This window comes from Macrosteles quadrilineatus, unplaced genomic scaffold, assembly GCF_028750875.1.
Source record: "Macrosteles quadrilineatus isolate MER2022 unplaced genomic scaffold, UCM_ALF_1.0 Scaffold_1__1_contigs__length_201487025, whole genome shotgun sequence".
NCBI lineage: Eukaryota > Metazoa > Arthropoda > Insecta > Hemiptera > Cicadellidae > Macrosteles > Macrosteles quadrilineatus.
Window position 1 is genome coordinate 151,533,889 of NW_026542594.1, and position 19,351 is coordinate 151,553,239.

General features: G+C 32.6%; 1 protein-coding gene across 8 annotated transcripts in view; it reads right to left on the minus strand.

Annotated features, from left to right (window-relative positions):
* Positions 1-19,351, minus strand: part of LOC128987459 (uncharacterized) — an 84,499-nt gene that overhangs the window by 41,835 nt on the left and 23,313 nt on the right. For all 8 annotated transcript variants that reach the window (XM_054408355.1, XM_054408346.1, XM_054408339.1 and 5 more), the window contains exons 2-7: positions 18,139-18,254; positions 13,884-13,950; positions 6,490-6,602; positions 2,144-2,245; positions 1,787-1,888; positions 228-333 (exon numbers count right to left, since the gene is read on the minus strand). In XM_054408355.1, the coding sequence (XP_054264330.1) occupies positions 228-333; positions 1,787-1,888; positions 2,144-2,245; positions 6,490-6,602; positions 13,884-13,950; positions 18,139-18,251 (603 nt within the window). In that variant the 5' untranslated portion in view covers positions 18,252-18,254. The remainder of the gene's footprint in view (positions 1-227; positions 334-1,786; positions 1,889-2,143; positions 2,246-6,489; positions 6,603-13,883; positions 13,951-18,138; positions 18,255-19,351) is intronic.

Genomic DNA, 19,351 nt, shown 5'->3' on the forward strand with positions numbered 1-19,351 from the left:
TAATGTCATTAATATCTCGTTTCATTTAATGTAAATAAAGTGTTTCTGTTTTTTATAGATTTTCTGTCTATCTTTTTATCATGTTGAATAGACCCTGGCCTCCCTCCTCTCCATTACCCTGGTTAATCGAGGTTTTACAGTACTAAGGTTTGCTGCTATTGAAAACACCTTTTTTCTTCTAATGTCAGGTTAGTAGCAGCTAGTAGTCAATTATTGAAAAACTATACCTCTTTGCTTTCTTTGTAAAGTTCAAGTCTCTTGTGAAATAGTACTTCTCCAAGTGTATCTGTATCCACCATTTCCTTTAAAATGTCTTCAATGGGGACTTCAGAACTGAAACAATCATGACACCAAATTAGGAAGAAAACCACTTTTTATAAAGGATCTGTTATTTTTCCTTCAGACAAATATTTGAGCCAAAGCACAACAAAAAAAATTACAAAGTCAGATTCAGATTTCTTATTGATTATCAGTGCAATGGATCTAGTCACACAAAATGCAATAAAATACAAGAACTAAAGTTATTTAATAAAATACTATGAAGAAAATTACATTTAAGCCAAGGTCGGCAGAACCAGATTACTTTAACAATTAAATAGAGATTAGCGTATATAAAAGAATTAATTATGATAAAAAAATAGGTAACAATAATAACAGTTACAGGTAAAATTTTCAAAACAGACTAATTTCTACGTGTAAATGAAATAAACATAAATACAGTGGTTTAGGTCAAAGTATCTAAACACCTATGGGCTTTTCCTGTCCAAACAACAGGGTGTATCATATACCCCCACCGCAGCAAACCTGCCGACTAAGCGAATTTCCATTTGTCTGAAATGATTTTCAAATAGAAACTGCAGTTTATTTAGACACTCTTGTCAGTAATGAAACATTCCATGAGAATTTCAATAATTTTTATGCTAAATTTGTTGGAGTGTTTAATGAAGCTTTTCCCTTAAAAATATACGACAAAAATAAAGGAGTGGTAGTAAAAATAAAAATGATTGGAAAACTGTGAGTATTATAACATCTAGTATACGTGAGAGAAAACTACATCAGTTAGCAAAAATATCCGTGGATCCGTTCTTTATTGGATTATGTAAAAAATTATAAGAAAATATTTAAATCTGTATGTAAGGCAGCTAAATTATTAAGTAACCGGCTTAAAATAAGCAGTAACAGTTACGAAACTCAGCTGAAAGCTTGAATTAAAGCTATTAAAAATATAAAAATTTAAATTTGATTTGCACGTTATGTGTTAACACATAGTTGAGTCACACAGCTAAGTGTTCTTCTATCATTAAAATGCATGTATAATGCCTGCTATCTGACCGTGGCAACCACTGTAGACTTCTGGCCCAGACTGTACCGTTGGAGATTATGAAATTTGGACATTATGAACTGCGCTGTTTATTTAGTATTTCAACGTTGGAGTTTGTGAAATTTGGACATTGTGAAACGGTGATTATTTGAATGTTATAGACTTGGAGCTTATGGAATTTGGACATTATGAAACGCTCTGTTCATTTAATATTTTAAGCTTTGGAGTTTGTGAAATTTGGAGTTTATGAAACGCTCCTGTTGAAATTAGTTGCCGGTACCCAATACTCAAATACTCATGGGATCTTGACATGGATTGCAATAAGAAATCCAATTGATTACAACACTGAACATATTTTAAAAACCTGGATTTATGAAGTACTGGTGGATAAGTTGACTTATCTAAATAGCCACCAGATGTTGTTACTACTTCTCTTTCAGGGGAAACTTTAAATTTTTGTCTTACCAAAATCCATTATCCTTTACTGATTTCTTCAGCATCCGAGGATCGACCAATGTCTCAGTAGATTTGAATCCATCTTCTGGTTGGCTAGCCAGAAATTGAAGTCTGAAAGTAAAATGAGGACAATAGATCATGGTATATTTTTTAATTTGGTAACTAAAATAAGCTACATATTAACAATTTACGTTTAAAGGGCTATATTAACAAATTAACATTTATTTTTAACAGCCTACACTAATTAGAAATGTATATTGATTGTATAACACATAAGAGTAAGAAAGCATTTTTGACTCGTCTTTGAACAGAAATTGGAAAGGTTATGTTTTTGAATGCTTTAAATTATCACACATATCAACTTACATAGGGTCAACTTCCTCTTCATGAGGTTTTTCCTTTGCAAATGCAACCCGTATATCTAAATATTCACTGTTGTTGAGTTTTTGAATAGCTCCAATGGCCTCCCTGAAAAAAAATTTACAACATAACATTAGTATTTTTAATGCCATGATTATAAAAAATGAACAACCTTATTAATTTTTCTAAGTACTACAAGTTGCATCCCTAGATTTTTTAGATTCGGCCTATCTTAAATTCTCAAAAGCCATATTATAATTTCATTAAAATATACAACAAGCTAATACATGTAATACCAAAATATCCTGAAAATACTTTTAAAACAAAACTTTACATTATTCTGTGTAAATACCACATTTCAACAATTAATATTTATCTTCAAACATCTTTATTCATCATAACCCATGCACATTGATGGTGGTACAGTAAATAGTATCAAAATACATAAAATAAAAATACTATTTCTATTGATGAGAGATGGAAAACTCATCAAAAGAATCCAAAAAACCTAGAACAACATACATAACCTTGCCTGTCCTTCTGGCTATCGAACAACATTAAATAAAAAATATTAATTAGTTTAGTTTTTGTTTTTTGTTTTTTTTTTTGCCACAACTTAATCATTAAGTTCTACTCATCTCCATGATGCCATATCCAAATCCAAGAAAATGAGTAGGGAGTTTTCAAATTTTGACACAAGTTTATTTATTTTGACCTGAGATCATTTTTTGTATTTTGTATAGAAAAAATAATATACTAAACATAAGTTTAAAATATAATCTTCTCTCCATTTACTGATCCATTTATAAAAAAAAATTACAAAATTGATACCAGCATCAGCACAATTTTTACGTGCAGGCAATAAAAAGCTGGTTGCCTGACTCAGTAAGAGCAATTGCAATGACATACATACAGAATAACTTCATGTTGGCAAGACACACACTGGTCATTCAATTGTCTGTTGTGAAATACTCAACATTTTCTTAAACTGTATGTAATGTTTTAACAGTAGGTTTTTTTCCATGTTTAAGGTGTTTTGTGTGGGTTTAATAAGCAAGCAAACAGTATGGCATGGGAATGGCACTAAAATCAGGATTTCAAGTTTAAGTGAAATTTCAATTTTTAGGCATAATTCCCAGTTTTGTTTTAGTTCCCGGTCTGTAGCCCCCTGAAAATAGGGTAATATTTATGATCATAATGTTGGTTGCAGTTATGACTAGAAATAATACTTTCGTATGCAGATATACAATATTACTAGTGGCTTTTAGGGGCAATAGCCCCTATAGGTATATATTCTAGTAATTATTTTGTACAAATTATTAGTCTCATGGGTTACCCTACCTTGAATTATCGTTAAACATTTTTGTATATTATAATAGTTATTACATACCTGCATAATGCATTTTTATGTCTGCTCTGTTTAAAATAAAAATTCCAAAGGACTGTCCATGCAGTGTGTTTACAATATGAACTTGAACCTTCTAATTATAATACCACCAAGGAACATTTTCAATAATAATCTTCATGACAATTAATTAAATATAAATATATATATATTTCTTTGAATGTAGATAAATTTACTTCGATAAAACACATAAAGATAATGTCATCCTCCAAATTGTAAAATGCTAATTCTATAACAAAATCTCTCTGAAAATAACGTTTATTGTATAGTATTCATTTTGGTGGATTCCTTGGTCTTTATTTGGTTCTAGTACTATTTTAACATCATCATCTGGCCGCTTAACCCAGCTAAAAGCAACATAAACTTGTCCATGGGTTTTTTTTCCAAATAGATGCCAACTTTTATGAAGGTATGGCCTTGCGCTTTAATTATAGGAATGGCGAAAGCTAATCGCAATAGGAATTGAATCCTTGTAAACAGCATATTATGATCTGTAGATATTAGTTTTATTTTGGCATGAAAATATGTTCCATTTTCCTACTCCAGCAATTACTTCTAGCTTTACACTTTTTTCAGACACACCTAACACAACCAATCGTACTCCATTAACTAATCCAGACCCTTAACACGTTCGCTGCTGACAGCTAGATGCCGGGACGGCGCCAGGAGCTGAACTAACGCTTGTCGCTGCATAAACATTGCTGCCGACACACTGATTTACAGTAAAAACAACAGTAGTTATACTGGATGGCAATGTTCTGCAATAAAACTGGCTTTGGACATAGTACCAAGCGATTCTGATAGATAGTAGCGTTACCCAGGTTGCAGTCGGTAAAGTAGTGTCGCTATCTAGCAGAAAAGAGGTGGGGACAAAGCCCTGTTCTAAACGACCCTGGTGGGGATTTTGGGAAACTATACTTTTTATTGTCAGAAAAGTACGTCCCCACGAGCTGCAAAGAAATATAGGACGCTCGTGACAAGCTGGCTGATCCATGGAAACGTTAAACAACAATGACACAGCGTTGTATATGTACAACGCTAGCTCCTGGCGCCGGGTAGGCACGTTGTAAAAATACAACGCCAGCAGCGAACGTGTTAAAATTGGGAAAAGTCTATTTCAGCTTTATAATAGTATACACATTACAGTACATATTACCTTCGACTATTAATGATATTACATATCACCATATGCTTTAAATAAAGTTAAACCACATGTTTTAAAGTAAACAGAGCAGACATGACCTAGATTCCCATGTTATTTAAATGTGAATTATTTTATTCCGTAACAACCTTTTGGTGCTTAATTAAGAAAAATGAATATTTTTCCCCAAAATTTCATGCCGAGACCTTTAAAATGAGACCTCTCCCAGCTTTCTACAGCCTCCCGTTCGCTCACAATTTCATTGTAAAATTTTGGGCTTACGGAATTAGATATATAGATGTATGACTAATATCATAAATACTAGACAAGGTGTAATTTAAATTTAACTTTTATAAAAATTATACTATCTGGAGAATGTGTTACAGCAAACCTTAGATAGTTCAACACTCGATAGTTCGACACTCCTTGTAGCTAAGCTACACATGGGCTGAGCTATTTTGTCAAGTGATGTTTAATGGTTACTATCTATATATTAATTTGAAACTGTTTTTCTTTGTCACAGCTATTTTGAGAGAACGGCTGGGCGTAGAAACTCGGTAGAGGTGTCTAAAGAAAGGTCTTGGTCTGTAGATGAGCCATCAAAAGAGAAACATGGTGTATTCCCTTGGGGCTCTGCCCCCGTGGCCTTTAAATTCCCATCCCATGTTATTCTTATGGAGGAAAACGGGGTTTTTGTCACAGCTAATTTGAGAGAACGGCTGGGCGTAGAAACTTAGTCGGGGTCTCTAAAGAAAGGTCTTGGTCTGTAGATGAGCCATCAAAAGAGGAAAGAGGTAAATTCCCTTGGGGCTCTGCCCCAGAAGCCTTTAAAGTTGCCTCTTCAGATTTGTTTACATTACGACCATATGCATAATTCTACACTACTTTTTAATGTAACAGCTGTTAATATTTAAATTGTGATTTATTGAATTTGGCAAAATGAAGTACAGTATTTGCAATGGATTTTTCTTCTGCATCGTGTCATGTTTTGCAATATAATGTTCTATTACCAAATCAGTGGAAAATCCTAATATCACGGTAACTTTTAAAATTATTTCTTATGGAGTTAACTTATATCTATTGTATGGGTTGGTGTCTGCCTTTTTTACCACTTCTTGGAGATTGTACGTAGGTGATATTCTTTGGCATATTGCATCTGTAGACGAAACTTGGGTTAATGTAATTATTACAATGGACAAGAGCGAGAAATCCTGGACAATTTGATATAGGCTAAAAATGAAACTGAATTAACACTGTGCTACATTTCTTGACCAATCATTGAAATAACCGATTTGCAAACAATGGAAACTTAGAAAAAGTCATAGAACACAACCAAGTAGAAGAAATAGAAATAATATGGTTTTTTTACACTAAAAACTCTAAAAACACAATATCAGATTTTTGAAAAAAGGTAAGATATTTACAAAAGATTTTGATTATATCTAACTGTTGTGTAGATCGTGAGTATTTCCATAATCTTTGAGTCACCTGTAATGCTTCGCAATTGCTCGAATTCGAGCAACAGGTACTCTAGTTGTGATTTAAGCTGACTTGAACATTAATTTGTCAATTATTGTTGACTTAAGACTTAACTAATAAACAGTGATATTGTTAAGCTTTTTAGTATTTAATAAAAAATATGGGTGATTTCTATTTAAGACTTGTGTTTTTACTTTCCTGTATATTAAACTCCATTTACTCTCTATAGTTTAACTTTCGATAGTATGACAACCGTTAAGTCCACCAAGTGCGATCTATCGAGGTTCTACTGTACTATTATTCATAAAACATGCACATTTTACTTACGGATATGTCATAAACTCCACAAATCCCCATTTAAGTCCATTAGGTTGTGTGTGTGGATTCATGTAAACATTTAATGGTTCACCACACATGCCAAATAAGTTTACCAATGTTTTCTGCAAAAAAGAAAACCATTTTATACATATTTGAAAATGTGCAAAGCAACATATCATAACATCAATTTTATGATTAATATTAAAATACTAGGTGAAACCCGTCGAAATTGACGGTTGCTTTAGAGGCTTACGACGATTCGTCTAACTGCAACAAAAAGAGTGAAATTATAAAAAATGTGAGCATTCAGCATCGTTTGGTGAGTAATAAATAGGTATAGAAACAACAATGACTATTGCGTTAGTTACAAAATATGGTCGACCATTCAATGAATGACATATTTCTTATACCGTCCGTCATAGGAGTTATTGTTCCTATGTTAAAAACTGGTTTATCTTCTTTTTGATGAATATAATATAAATAATGCTTGTGGAAGAATCTTTAAAAATAGTATTAAAAATTGAATTGCATATGTTTTATTATATTATTAATACTCTTTTACATTTTTGTTTACATTTTGTCAGTTCTTAGAAAATCATGTTCATTAAACCATCTCTTGAATTTTATCTTTTTTATTGCATCAATTTTATTATCTATCATTAACATTATTGGTCCTAAATCGAGCCGGATCAACAGCATATCAAAACAGAACTGCTTGAATCTATCACTGAGATTTTATTTATCAAAAATTCTAGTAAACTAAAAATCCCGGACCTGACAACCTCATTCGTTTGGTAACACTGAAGACAGCTACTAGAACACCCAAGCCCTCTTCCTATCACAGAATAAAATTGCCCAGTTCCCTGTTGCAATTTGGGGGCAATTTTGTGTTTCCTTTATTTTGTGTTTTTATTTCTTCCCAAGAATTTAATGGTGATTAATACATTGTTTAAAATGATAGGCCTAGTTATATCTTTTTGGCAATCAAATGCATTACAGAATAGCCATTTTCGATAATCCGACGTTTTTGGTAATCCGACACTACGTCAGTCCCATACCTGTCGGACTAGGGAGGGCGGGCTGTATAGTATAAATAAAGTAAAACTGAGCACCCTGAATATTATATTTTTAGTAAAAGTTACATGTTTCTGACATAAGTCCATTTTCAAAACTTCAAATAACATTAAATACTTAACTTTTGTTTACATTGTTTGTTTGTATATAAATAAATACAAGAGGTTGTACCCGCGAATTCACGGGTGTACTGAAACCACCATTAAATTAATTAAATCAACTTCGATTTTATATTTAATTTAAAGGGCCCAAGTTCGAGAAATTGTCGTCTAAAAGGATGTTAAAGCAGCGGAACCTTCATACCCTACGGACTAAGGTGACCGAGGTGGGTACGGTTGTACACGAAAACGACGCTATCTTTCACGACGTCTTTAATACTTTTTAATAAATTGGTGACCTGTTAAAAATCGGTGAAAACCTCTTGGCACGAACAACATACATGGTTTGTTAATCTCACATTCATCGTGTTTAGAACGCCTTTAACAACTCACTTGTATCAAACAGTTAGAAATAGCTTCAGAGTCCATTCACCGCACCCTTTTAAGAACAAAAAAGTAAATAAGAAAATAAGTAAACGAAAATGTAAACAAACAAACAATAACTTATTAGTATTGGCCAGCTGTTGTTCACTTAATTAATCTAATAACGTTAACTTCCAAAACATGCAAGGCGTAGCCCTTTGAAAATCAGCCTGTGGGGCAGAGCCCTAAGGGAGTTCGTCCATATCAATACTTTTCGGCAAATCTACACACTCTAAGCTTCATTTTGATATGCCATATGCCTATATTTTTATTTGGTAAATGGCCTTAACCGTTTACATAAAATTTTATTGTATCACTTTAATAATATAATACCGGTAGATAATTTAGATTACGGATGATTCATAGAATTAGACAGGATTAGGAAAACTTTTTTGTTACTGATTATTTAATTCTAAATTTTGGTCAAAGATTGAGTTCTTGAAGGAATTTGGCTATTTAAAATATAATTTGGATTTTATAGATTTTCTTCGTATATGAAATAATTCTTCAGTTGAATCCATTTAATTTCCTTTGTTTAAAACTTTTAGAATTTTCATTTTGTTTTTCAAATTTGTGTACTGTAGTTAGTTGATAAAAGGTGCTCAGCAAAGTTTGATTTCATGGATGTTTTGTTGTTACTCTTAAGAGCTTGAATGTGCTCTTTGAATCTAAATTTAAAAGACCATCCTGTCTGACCAATGTAGAAGTGTTTACAATCAGTGCAGTTAATTTTGTATAAACAAACAATGTAAACAAAAGTTAAGTTTTTAATGTTATTGGAAGTTTGAAAATGGACTCATGTCCGAAACATGTAACTTCTACTAAAAATATAATATTAAGGGTGCTTAGTTGTACTTTATTTACTACTATAATTTAATAGGCCTATATATATATATATGAATTTGAACGGATGGCGTTTTTGGCCTCTGGGGACCTCAAAACTAAAAAGTAAATCGGTCCCGGGTCTAGGTCTTACCATAAGACCTACCATAATAACCTATATACCCTATATGATGGAAAATTCTCTAAAACAATGTTTTACCACACTACGATGTTTTAGCCATTTTACAAATGTTAATCGGAGGCTGAAAGTTACGTATTGCTGTCCATGGCAGCTGTCATCTTCATTTGGGGACCGAGCAGGTTTTTGCGGCCCTAGGGCCGAAATTCAGCTGTTCGCTTACATATTTAAAACATTTAATGTATCTGTAGGGTGTTCAAAAAAGATGAGGAGATAATTTACATAGTGAGATTTCTTTGGTCAAAATAGAGAGAAAATCATGAATATCATTTTTTTTTTCAAAATTGCTTCGTTAACCAGATATCTGCCATTTTGAATTTTTTTACATTTAGCATTTTTATCTGTGGATTATTACAACCTATCTTTATGAAACTTGGTATTGTATATGAGGTAAAGATACCATGTTATAAAAAAAATCATCTTGATTCAACTTAGAAAGTCAAAATGGCGACCATTTTAATTTTTTTAACTTAAAATAACTAAAAAACAGCTAATTTTATGAAACAATGTCTAGTACACTTTTATGTAACTACCAAACAATACCAAGTTCAAAAGATCAAATAAGAAATAGCTGAAATATTACGATTTTTAGTTATAAAATGGGGTAGAATAGTGTGGTGAAAAATTATGTTTGTACCACAGGCCAAAAGGGTTTTGCAGCTCTCATTCCCTTTAAGTTCTTGACTAAGTTCTCGACTTTGTCTCAAACTTCAGTCCTCAGATGAGAAATTAGGAATTAAGTGACAAGAATAGTACATAAACCCAACTGAAGCTAGAAAAACATAAGAACCCACCTAGTGTGGAAGTCAACCAGATATAAAAGAAATATGAGGGTCGTTTTTTAAGCACGGGCCGTTTGTGCGTATAGCTTCTTACTTCGTGTTTACACCCCAACATGACTCTTCACCTCTTATCATGTTGGCGAACAGAACAGCACCATTTGCAGGTAGCTGAGAAGTATACTTTTATGTGTCTTATTTTATTATTTTTTTTGGTTGAATCTCCCACCACATGCAGGATGAGGTCAGTGCTATTTTTTTTACTGCAAGAAATTTAACGGCTGCAGACATTAGTCGCCAGAAGACCGAATGGTGAGGAAGACAAATTACATGAAAGTGGTTTTCACAAGTTCTGTATTTTGTTCAGAGAATCATGAAAATGAGAGATGTAGGGTTTTCAGGAAAGCAGATCAGAGATGAAAGATGATTGCCGAAATGATTCTGATTTCAGTGTCAGCAGCTAAAAACATTTAAAATAAATGTTTGTGGGATAAACTTCACATCTTTGTCAATGCCAGTGAAGAAGCTTATGCTGCAGTTGCATACTTCCATCAACTTTGAAGACTTGTATAAAAGAATGCTAATTGTATCACAAGCTAAAGCAGCACCTCTGAAACCTAACACAATTCCACCATTAGAATTACAGGCAGCTGTACTTGGATGCAGGCTAGCTCATAGCATTGAACAAGATATTGATACAAATATTTTAAAAGAACATTTTTGTCGCATTCTACAGTATGGCAGTTTTACTTTAGATTAAATCAGATGCTAGAACGTTAAAGCAATACGTCTCAAATAGAATCTGTGAAGTTCAAGAATTATAAACTACTAATGAATAGAGATTGGTCCCTTCAAAGCTAAATCCTGCTATCGCCACATGAAGTGATAGGAAGCTTACACCAAGCACTCAAAATTTACTGGATATATGACCCCTCTATTTAACTGGAGGACCAGATCATTCCCCTTAGGAACCTTTGACACGACAAGCAGATAAAAGTGGAGAAACTATAAAAAGAAATTTGTGAGAGTACAAAAGCAAGGCAAAAATGTTGGTGTCGAGAAGTTTTCTTTTTGGGAAACATTTACTTGAGTGGTAGCATGCGTGGAAGATACAATGATACATTCAAGATATGTGCCAATTCAACTAGTTAATAAACTCTAGAAAAATAAAGTTAATTTTAGTCAAATTTTAGAACTTCAACCTGATGACTCTACGTTTTCTAAGTTTTATATGTAAGGCGGGAGAGACTATGTAATATAACCAATGGTTAATATTAATTGACAAATGTTGTGTTTTATTTTATTTATGTTCTCTGTTTAACACATGTCTACTATTATTCTTGTTGACTTGTCCATATGAAATTGACCCTTGTTAAATAGCATTTTGTCTTGACTGTCTTTATATATATATTTAGCACTCCCTAAACAATTTCCGTACTTTCCCTCAGTCATTACATTAGGGCCAAAACCTTCAGTCTTCTTCTAGCAATGCTTCTGGTCAAAAACGTATCACTGACCTTATCTCTCATGCGGAGGGAGATTCAATAATTTAAAAAATGTCAAGGCACAGAGCAAAGTGTACTTGTCAGGTACAGAGCCGCAAATGGCACCGTTCTGTTTACTTAGGCGTAAAAACGAACATAGAAGCTACAGGCACAACCGGCCCTTGGTTAAAAAATGAAAACAAAAGCCCTTAAGTAAAACAATGTGATTGTAACATTACAATCATGAGAAACATTAGCCCACATTTTATAAGAAATTTGTTTTTGTGTCCCCTTAAGATTAGGTAAATTCCTTAGTAATAGGCTAACACCCTGTAGGCCTACACATGAGGACGTTAGACAACGTGTTATTAAATATGAAACCGTAAACATGACAGTGCTAGATGCGGCATTAGTTGAATGAGTCTACTACTCCAGTGCGGTCCCTATGTAGTAAGGGATGCGATTTTGCCAAAAGAAAACTCGATGTAAAATTAAAAATATTTATTCATTACAATAAATCTGCAGATATAAGCAATCCCAAGCAGGCTTTTTAAAAACTCTATTTTCATAATCTGCTCACTCCAATAACAAACTTTCCTTCCGCGTGCATTGTATACACAATACACAAAGCAGGCTTCACCTCAGAACTGGCCTCAGAAAAGCAAGCGTTCGGCTGATCGTGATAAAGTGCGCTGGAAACGTAGCGGTTTTAGTGAAAAACTACAAGGGTCACGTTTTGGCGACGTTGGTTCAAAGTGTGCATTTGCATGTGAACAATTCGATTGGTTCCTAGAGAGTTGACTAACCCGCAGACATTATTTTGTTGAAATTCAGTACGTTACTTAAGGCATTTTGGAACAAAATTCAAAGATTTTTACAGTAGTAGTAGGTTTTTCACCCATTTTACATTCTCAGCTTGTTCACTGATCACTCCACCACCTGAACAAGTTAGGCTACATGTCAGATGTATTCCCTATTTCAATAACAGAGTACTCAGGTCTACTGTTACAGGGAAAGTAATAAAAAAGATTTTTTTAGGAACATGTTACTACTAGCTTGGTTAAATAGATTGCTTCACACTGATAAATATATTATGAATAAAATACTTTCAAATTCAAACTTTATCTTTATCTCTTTTTGTTTTTTAGTTATTAACTAAAAACATGTTTTCCCCATGCAATATCTATCTATCTATCTATATATATAATACGTGAAGCCGTTTTTTGTTAACGCAACTCCTCCCTTATTTGTGGACCATTTCCAACGTTTAAGGTGTCAAAAGATTCGTCTCAATGTGTAGTTTTGCAATAAGGTTTTAGAATTTTGAAATTCTTACTCTAAAGGGCGTGAGACCCTCTCAAAGGTCGAGTTTTTTCCATAAGAAATACACAGAACAAATTTAAAAACAAAAACAGCTGTTTATAAAAAGAAACTCATTCATTAGCTTTTTGGGAGTTAATAATAATGTTTGTAATATTTAGTTGGTTTTGGGTTAAGACCAAGTTAAAAAGTTAATCAGTTTTGTAGGAAGAACAGAAAATGTCTCAAGTTCAAAGAAGAAATATTGAAAACGGGAGTAGGAGACAATTAATAATAAGATATCTTAATGAGGAGAGTAGAAATAGAGAGGCCTGGTCTAAAAGACCCAGATACACATTCACTTGGTGAGATGAATAATATTTGACAGTTCTGATATACATCGATGGTTCTGCTATGCAACTCACTTTGGAAGTGAAAAAATATACGAAGCACATAGTGTTGTCCCGGTGGTAAAGTAAACTCGCCTAATGTCAGATCAAATAAATGCTTGCAAGAAATGTTTACTTCTGACACTGACAGATCGAGATATTTCAAAACATTTAGTAGAAACTATAATAATGCCTTGACTATGATAAGTTCAAGTAGTAAGATTATACTGAATCTTGGCGGACCTTTTGTTTTTATTGTAAATTTTTGTTTTAGGTACTTGCTCTACTTCAATAAATTGAGAAAAAAACGCAAATTACTAAACACAGGTAGGTCTATATCAGTAAGGCAACAGTATTCTTCAATTCTCAATGCTGGAAAAACTTTGTTGCAACATGTTAACTCGAATTGAGGCAGATCGTTTAGCATTCATTAGAAGTTATCAATTAAAAATTAACAGAAATAATGTAGGTGAACCTTGACGACGTGCAAACAGAGATATTTAAAATTAGTTTCTAACAAGTGTTTAAACAACTCACTTAAGATGTACTTAAGATGTAACTAAAATTACTCTAATTTAAGCATAAAGTTTTCCTCTGCGTTATGTTTCATACTGTACTATGCGGCTCATTGAGCTGCACGGGTTCTCTAGTTGTTTGTAATACCGTTCGTACCCAATTAGGTATTTCAATATATAATTTTTAGCACCTATCTATAGCACCTACCTACAGCCTCAATTGCATCTATAGTTTCTCAGCTATGGAGGAAATTTGCTAAAACATGGCAAATAGTATAAATATAGGTGATATTAATATAGGTAAAATATAAATATACATACCCATGTCCAATTTGCTGGTATTGAGCTGACGTGAAGTTTGAAGTTGTTGGTGATTGGATCACGTTTCCTGCAAACAAACAAAAATTAGTTACTTAAGTAGATTAAGGTAAGCAGTATATTTAAGTAGGCTAGTGGGATTGTGTGAAATGTTTTTTTTTTCACTCTTTGATTGGGCTGATCTATTTAAAATCAAATATCATTAGCCCTGAGGAAGCCATTTTCATGGATATTATTTTTAGGATACCACACAATACAATAAACATACTGTATAAGTGCCAATAATAATTAGAGGTAAAAATATAGTGCAGTATATATTCGAACCAAAGTTGTTTAGTTGTTTAGTTGTTAGTTGTAGATTAATGATTAATAGTTTAGAAATGAGCTGCACATATAGCAAATAAGGGAATTTTATTATATTATATATTTTTTTTTTAATAGAGCGAATAGTGTTTTGGGCCTTTAGTGTAATTAAAATGAAATTTATATTGGTCTCGTGTCTAGGTCTACCTTGCCACCTACGGTAAGCCTACTAGCTACTTCCCCATTGGGAAATTCGCTAAAACTGATCCATATCTAGTTATTGAACAAAATGGTCATTCACTGGTGATACCGAAAATTGTAATACAGTATATGACCAACTGCTTAATAAATAATTGTTGGTTAGAATTTTTATTATAAAATCAGTAGGCTACAGAACCGTACCTAAAAATGTTTACTGTGAATTGCATATTAGTATATTTCATAACAAGAGTAGAAAGTGAGTCATTACAAATTTGAGACCATTTTTAAAGTGCGAGTTTTATCAAGCACTTCAAATGGTCGAGAATATGTATAGACCCTCTTTCACTCGTGTTTTGAACATTACTTTTCGCTACACTACATGGACTAATTGTTTTCTTGAACACTACAAAACTAATAGTATTTTTCAGGTTATAACATCAATATCAAACAAACAGTTAACATTTACTTTGGTTTTACAGTTTTGCTTGATGAAAATTAAAACAGTTGACAAAACAATAACAAATCTTTTTGTTTGTTTACGTCGGTAAAATCCAAAAAGATAGTAAACATTACTTTTGCAGCATAAACATTCTTTTGCCGTAGTAAACAATGTAATGATGAATTTTCGCAGGCGAAACATGTAACGAAAACAGGTAATTTCACAGTAGTGTTGCGAAAATTAAATTACAGTTTCCATTAACCCTCCGAGTGTCCATAGTTTAGGCCTTAATGTCCGCCTATTTTTGGCGCATTTGCAAGGTTATATTAAAACGGATCTGAGAAGCTTAAAACAATGTTAATTCTACTGTTCTATATACCATTTTGTTTGGAAAATCATGGGCTTCAATATTATACATAAAACATAAGGAACATTTGTTTCAAAAAAATTTTTAGGTAAAAAAAAAAATATTTTGGAAAATTTAAAAAAAAAAATAAGTTCGCGCTCAATGAAATTGTATAAATTATAGGCCTATAAATATTTGAAAATAGCCACTTTGTTCTAAATTTTGTGAGGATTACAAATATATAATAATATAAGGAAGTAGATTTGCAAATAAATAAGTTATGGGCAAAAAACAATTTCAGTACATAGCGTTTAGCTAAGAATGCATAGCCTAACCATAGCTAGGAATCTGGCTGATAATTTACATCAATATCACTACCTACTTCTTCAGGATCATCAACCAGCCCTTCAAAATCACTTAAATCTCTTATAATGCACCACGTATACTTTTGATTTTTAACACTAAAACAATGATAAACGTAATAAAACACATCAGTCATCGGTCCGAGGTTAACCTAGCTGTTTACAAATACGCACGTCAGCTGTCTGCTACAATATTTTCGGAACTAAAATGAATAGGGCTTAGAGACAGACCTCCGGAGAAAGCTCTGAATCTAACAAAAAGAACGATACCTAACTCGATCCAGTTCAATCCGATTCAGTCAGTCATAGAGCCTTCGCCGTAAACGATGTTCGTGTGTCGAAAAATCGACAAGTGACACTACACAAAGTGTGTCGTGAGTCGATTTTTCGACAAGTGACGCTCGGAGGGTTAATAATTAAAGTACCATCACCAAATGAACCATCCGTCACAAATACAACCAAACATGCTTGTAGAGAGGGGGGGGGGGGTCATTCACTAGTGCAATCCCTCTCTTTAAAACTTTAAATAATACTGTGATCATTCTTTATTAATCTCTGTTGTGCCTTTAAAAATATACTTCATAATAGTAGTTAAGTAATGATTGACTAAATAGGTTTTGTACCTAGGCCTACCTGCCAGCAGTTGGGTTTTTAAAACTATTGACTGAACAGTGAAAATTCCCATCAATTACCTAATTTTAATAAATGAAGCAAAATGGTTTTATAGTACAAATTTAATATTTAAACTAAAAGATCTGATGAAGTGGGAAGTATAATTTATCTTACCAGTCCATATTCACTCAAAATACAACTAAACAAGCTTCCTCCAATTGGTTATACAGGTGCTACTGTAGTTCAGAGTTTAATGTATTGCACTGATACAAGATAGATAAAGAGAAAGATTTGCAACGGACAAGAAACAGTACAAAACTTGACAAGTTTAAAGTTTGCTTAATCATGCTCAAATTCCATGAGAATTATCTCTTACTTGGGGATTTCCCAAAGATAAAGTAAGTTATTACCAAATGGTTAGTATAACCAAAAAATATAAAACTGTTCCTAGTTTAAGTTTATCACTGGGAACTAAGCCCCAGATTTGTTGGAAATCTTGTCTTGATATTATTTCCATATTTATTTCAATAGGCCTATTATAATTTCAGTAAAACCAATGCAGACAAAAGGTATTAACATAATTAGATGAATATAATTATATTATGATCAGGTATACTTACTTTACTTTTCCAGATGGGATTTTCACTTCATTTCACTGTATTTTTAGTGATATGTTACAGTAATTGCTTAGTATGAAAGAAATCAATTTGTCAAATTTTATCAAACGATACCATAAGACACAGCTGTTTACTTATTCTCTTTTAAAATAACATACAAAATGTATACTCACTACACAGTATTCATTTACATTTCTCCTTTACTATTGAGTAATGAAGCAATGCTTTAAAATGTATCATTTAATTTATTCTTATGGAGAATAAGTAAACTGTTGTAGGCTAGTTTGCATGTTTATGAACATATTTTGATCAAATTTAGAAAATGCATTTATTTCTTACTAAACTATTAACATAAAAAAAACACTTTTACCCTCCCTGTCGCAGCAAACATTAGTACTCGTTAAAGTACAGAAATTATATTTAATTAAGGAATCAATGTGATATTTTTAAGGAGACATTTTAGTGTAAATCCAATCAGGCAAATGGGAATTCGCTTAGTCTGCAGGTTTGCTGCAGCGGGGGGTATTTGTAAAATATTAATAGCTTAGTTTAAGATAAACAAATTTGACAACGTTTAATCAAAATATATCCATTAACAAGCAAACTACAACATTTTACAATATTCTCCATAAGAAAAACGCATTCATGGGAATTGAAAATTTTTTTGAATTTTCTGTGTAGCCAATAACCGTACAAAAACACTTTTATATAGGGTTGTTTTTTTTAAGCTATTTAAAAAGGTCTGGAATTGGAAAATGTTGTGTGTTGAGGATGAAAATGAGAAAACCCCATTTTTACCCCAAAAAACCCATTCCCATGGTCCGATCATGCTGGTTCCCGAACTCATTCAAGTTTATTCTGTCTTGCACCATTTAAACCAAATTTCATCAAAATTGGACAAAAAATACTCAAGTTATCGTGTTCACAGACACATCATATACAGTCTAACCTTGATATAATGAACCTCGATATAACAAATTCCTTGATATAACAATTTTTTTTAAATCCCCTAGAACTCTCCATAAGACACAATGTACATTTTACCTCTACATAATGAACAAACCATATCAACAATCTTGATTTAACAAATTTGTCATGATCCCGGCTAAAATAAGACACCTCAATAACAACGAATTTATCATTGTCAGAAACTCTGCATAACGAATTTAACCTCTAGGCCTACTTAACGAATTGTCTGCATCTCTCCCTCGATACAACAAATTCCATACCCCCGATATTGTTTTTGAAAAATCAGTTTCTTCAGCAAATGGAATGGAAAGGTGACGTCAACGCTTGCACTAACATTCGTCTGCTCCGTTTACACTTGATTTCCTATAACGAATTACACTACAGTAACTTAGACGTATAACAAACTTACACATATTGTTTTCTTGGTCTTCCTAGAAAGTCAGCATGGTTATCAAGGAACATCAAATCTGGTGGTAGACCCCGCCCTCTCCCAGAGGGTCTAGTGTATTGAGGCTGATACATATCCTGCAACAAGCGCCATTACATCATAAAATAACAGAACATTTTGTCAATACAGTAGGTATATTACTTAAATCTAAATAGTAAAAAATTAAAATCAAATAATAATAATACCACTAAACCCTCCCAATTTCCACTTAAAAATGCATTTAACCCATTTGCATCGTCTTATTTATTTACCAAAACCCAAGTATCACTGAAACAATAAAAAGAAAAAAATATACTAGACAATTTTATTATGATGTTTTATATAGCTTAACAACTATTATTTTAAATTGTAATTTGTTCTTTACGATGAATAATAAAAGTGTATACTAAAAATTAAAATAGAATATTTTACTTAATTGCCAGTAGATCAACAATGGTTTTTGTTTTTTCATTAGGTGTATAAATATATAAGTTTCTAGGCGTACCTACCACCACGAGAGCACGCAAAATAGCCTACAGCTATCCATATGAAAAGCATGTATTTTCTAAATTAAACCGACGATAGTCAGGGATTGCCCTAGTGCCCTTATAATGGTGATTGTGAAAGCAAGACACAATGGAGATTGTAGTTGTTTAAATTCAGAGTGTAATTCGGATGAAAGCATCTGTATTCTTGGGATTAAGACTATTTATCCTTTAAACTTACCACTGATAAGTTTTGCTTCAGACTATTTATCCTTTAAACTTACCACTGATAAGTTTTGCTTCAATCAATTTTGGTGTCATTTTTTTAAACGTCAAGTCTGGTAACGCACAGCTTTGGTGGATTTAAGTTTAGCATTAGTATTATTGGAGTTCCTTCTCTTAATGACAGTAATGTGGTGGGTTAATGGGAAATTTAGAGGCATTTGAATACCTGAGATAGCAAGCACGATTATTATTCACTTAATAATTTATGTTAGATTGTGTGGGTATAGAACAAAAGATACAAATATTAAGGCATTGCCATCCCTTTTATTGTTTATAATACTTTGATAAAGGTTTTTATTGTTACATATTAACATTGAAGAATTTAAACGTTGTTGAGTGCACCTAAGGTGTGCTGTGATTGGGATTTAATAGATTTGGACTTATTCAAAAGTAAAATAGTTTTCTTAGCGGCACTCTGTGTAAAC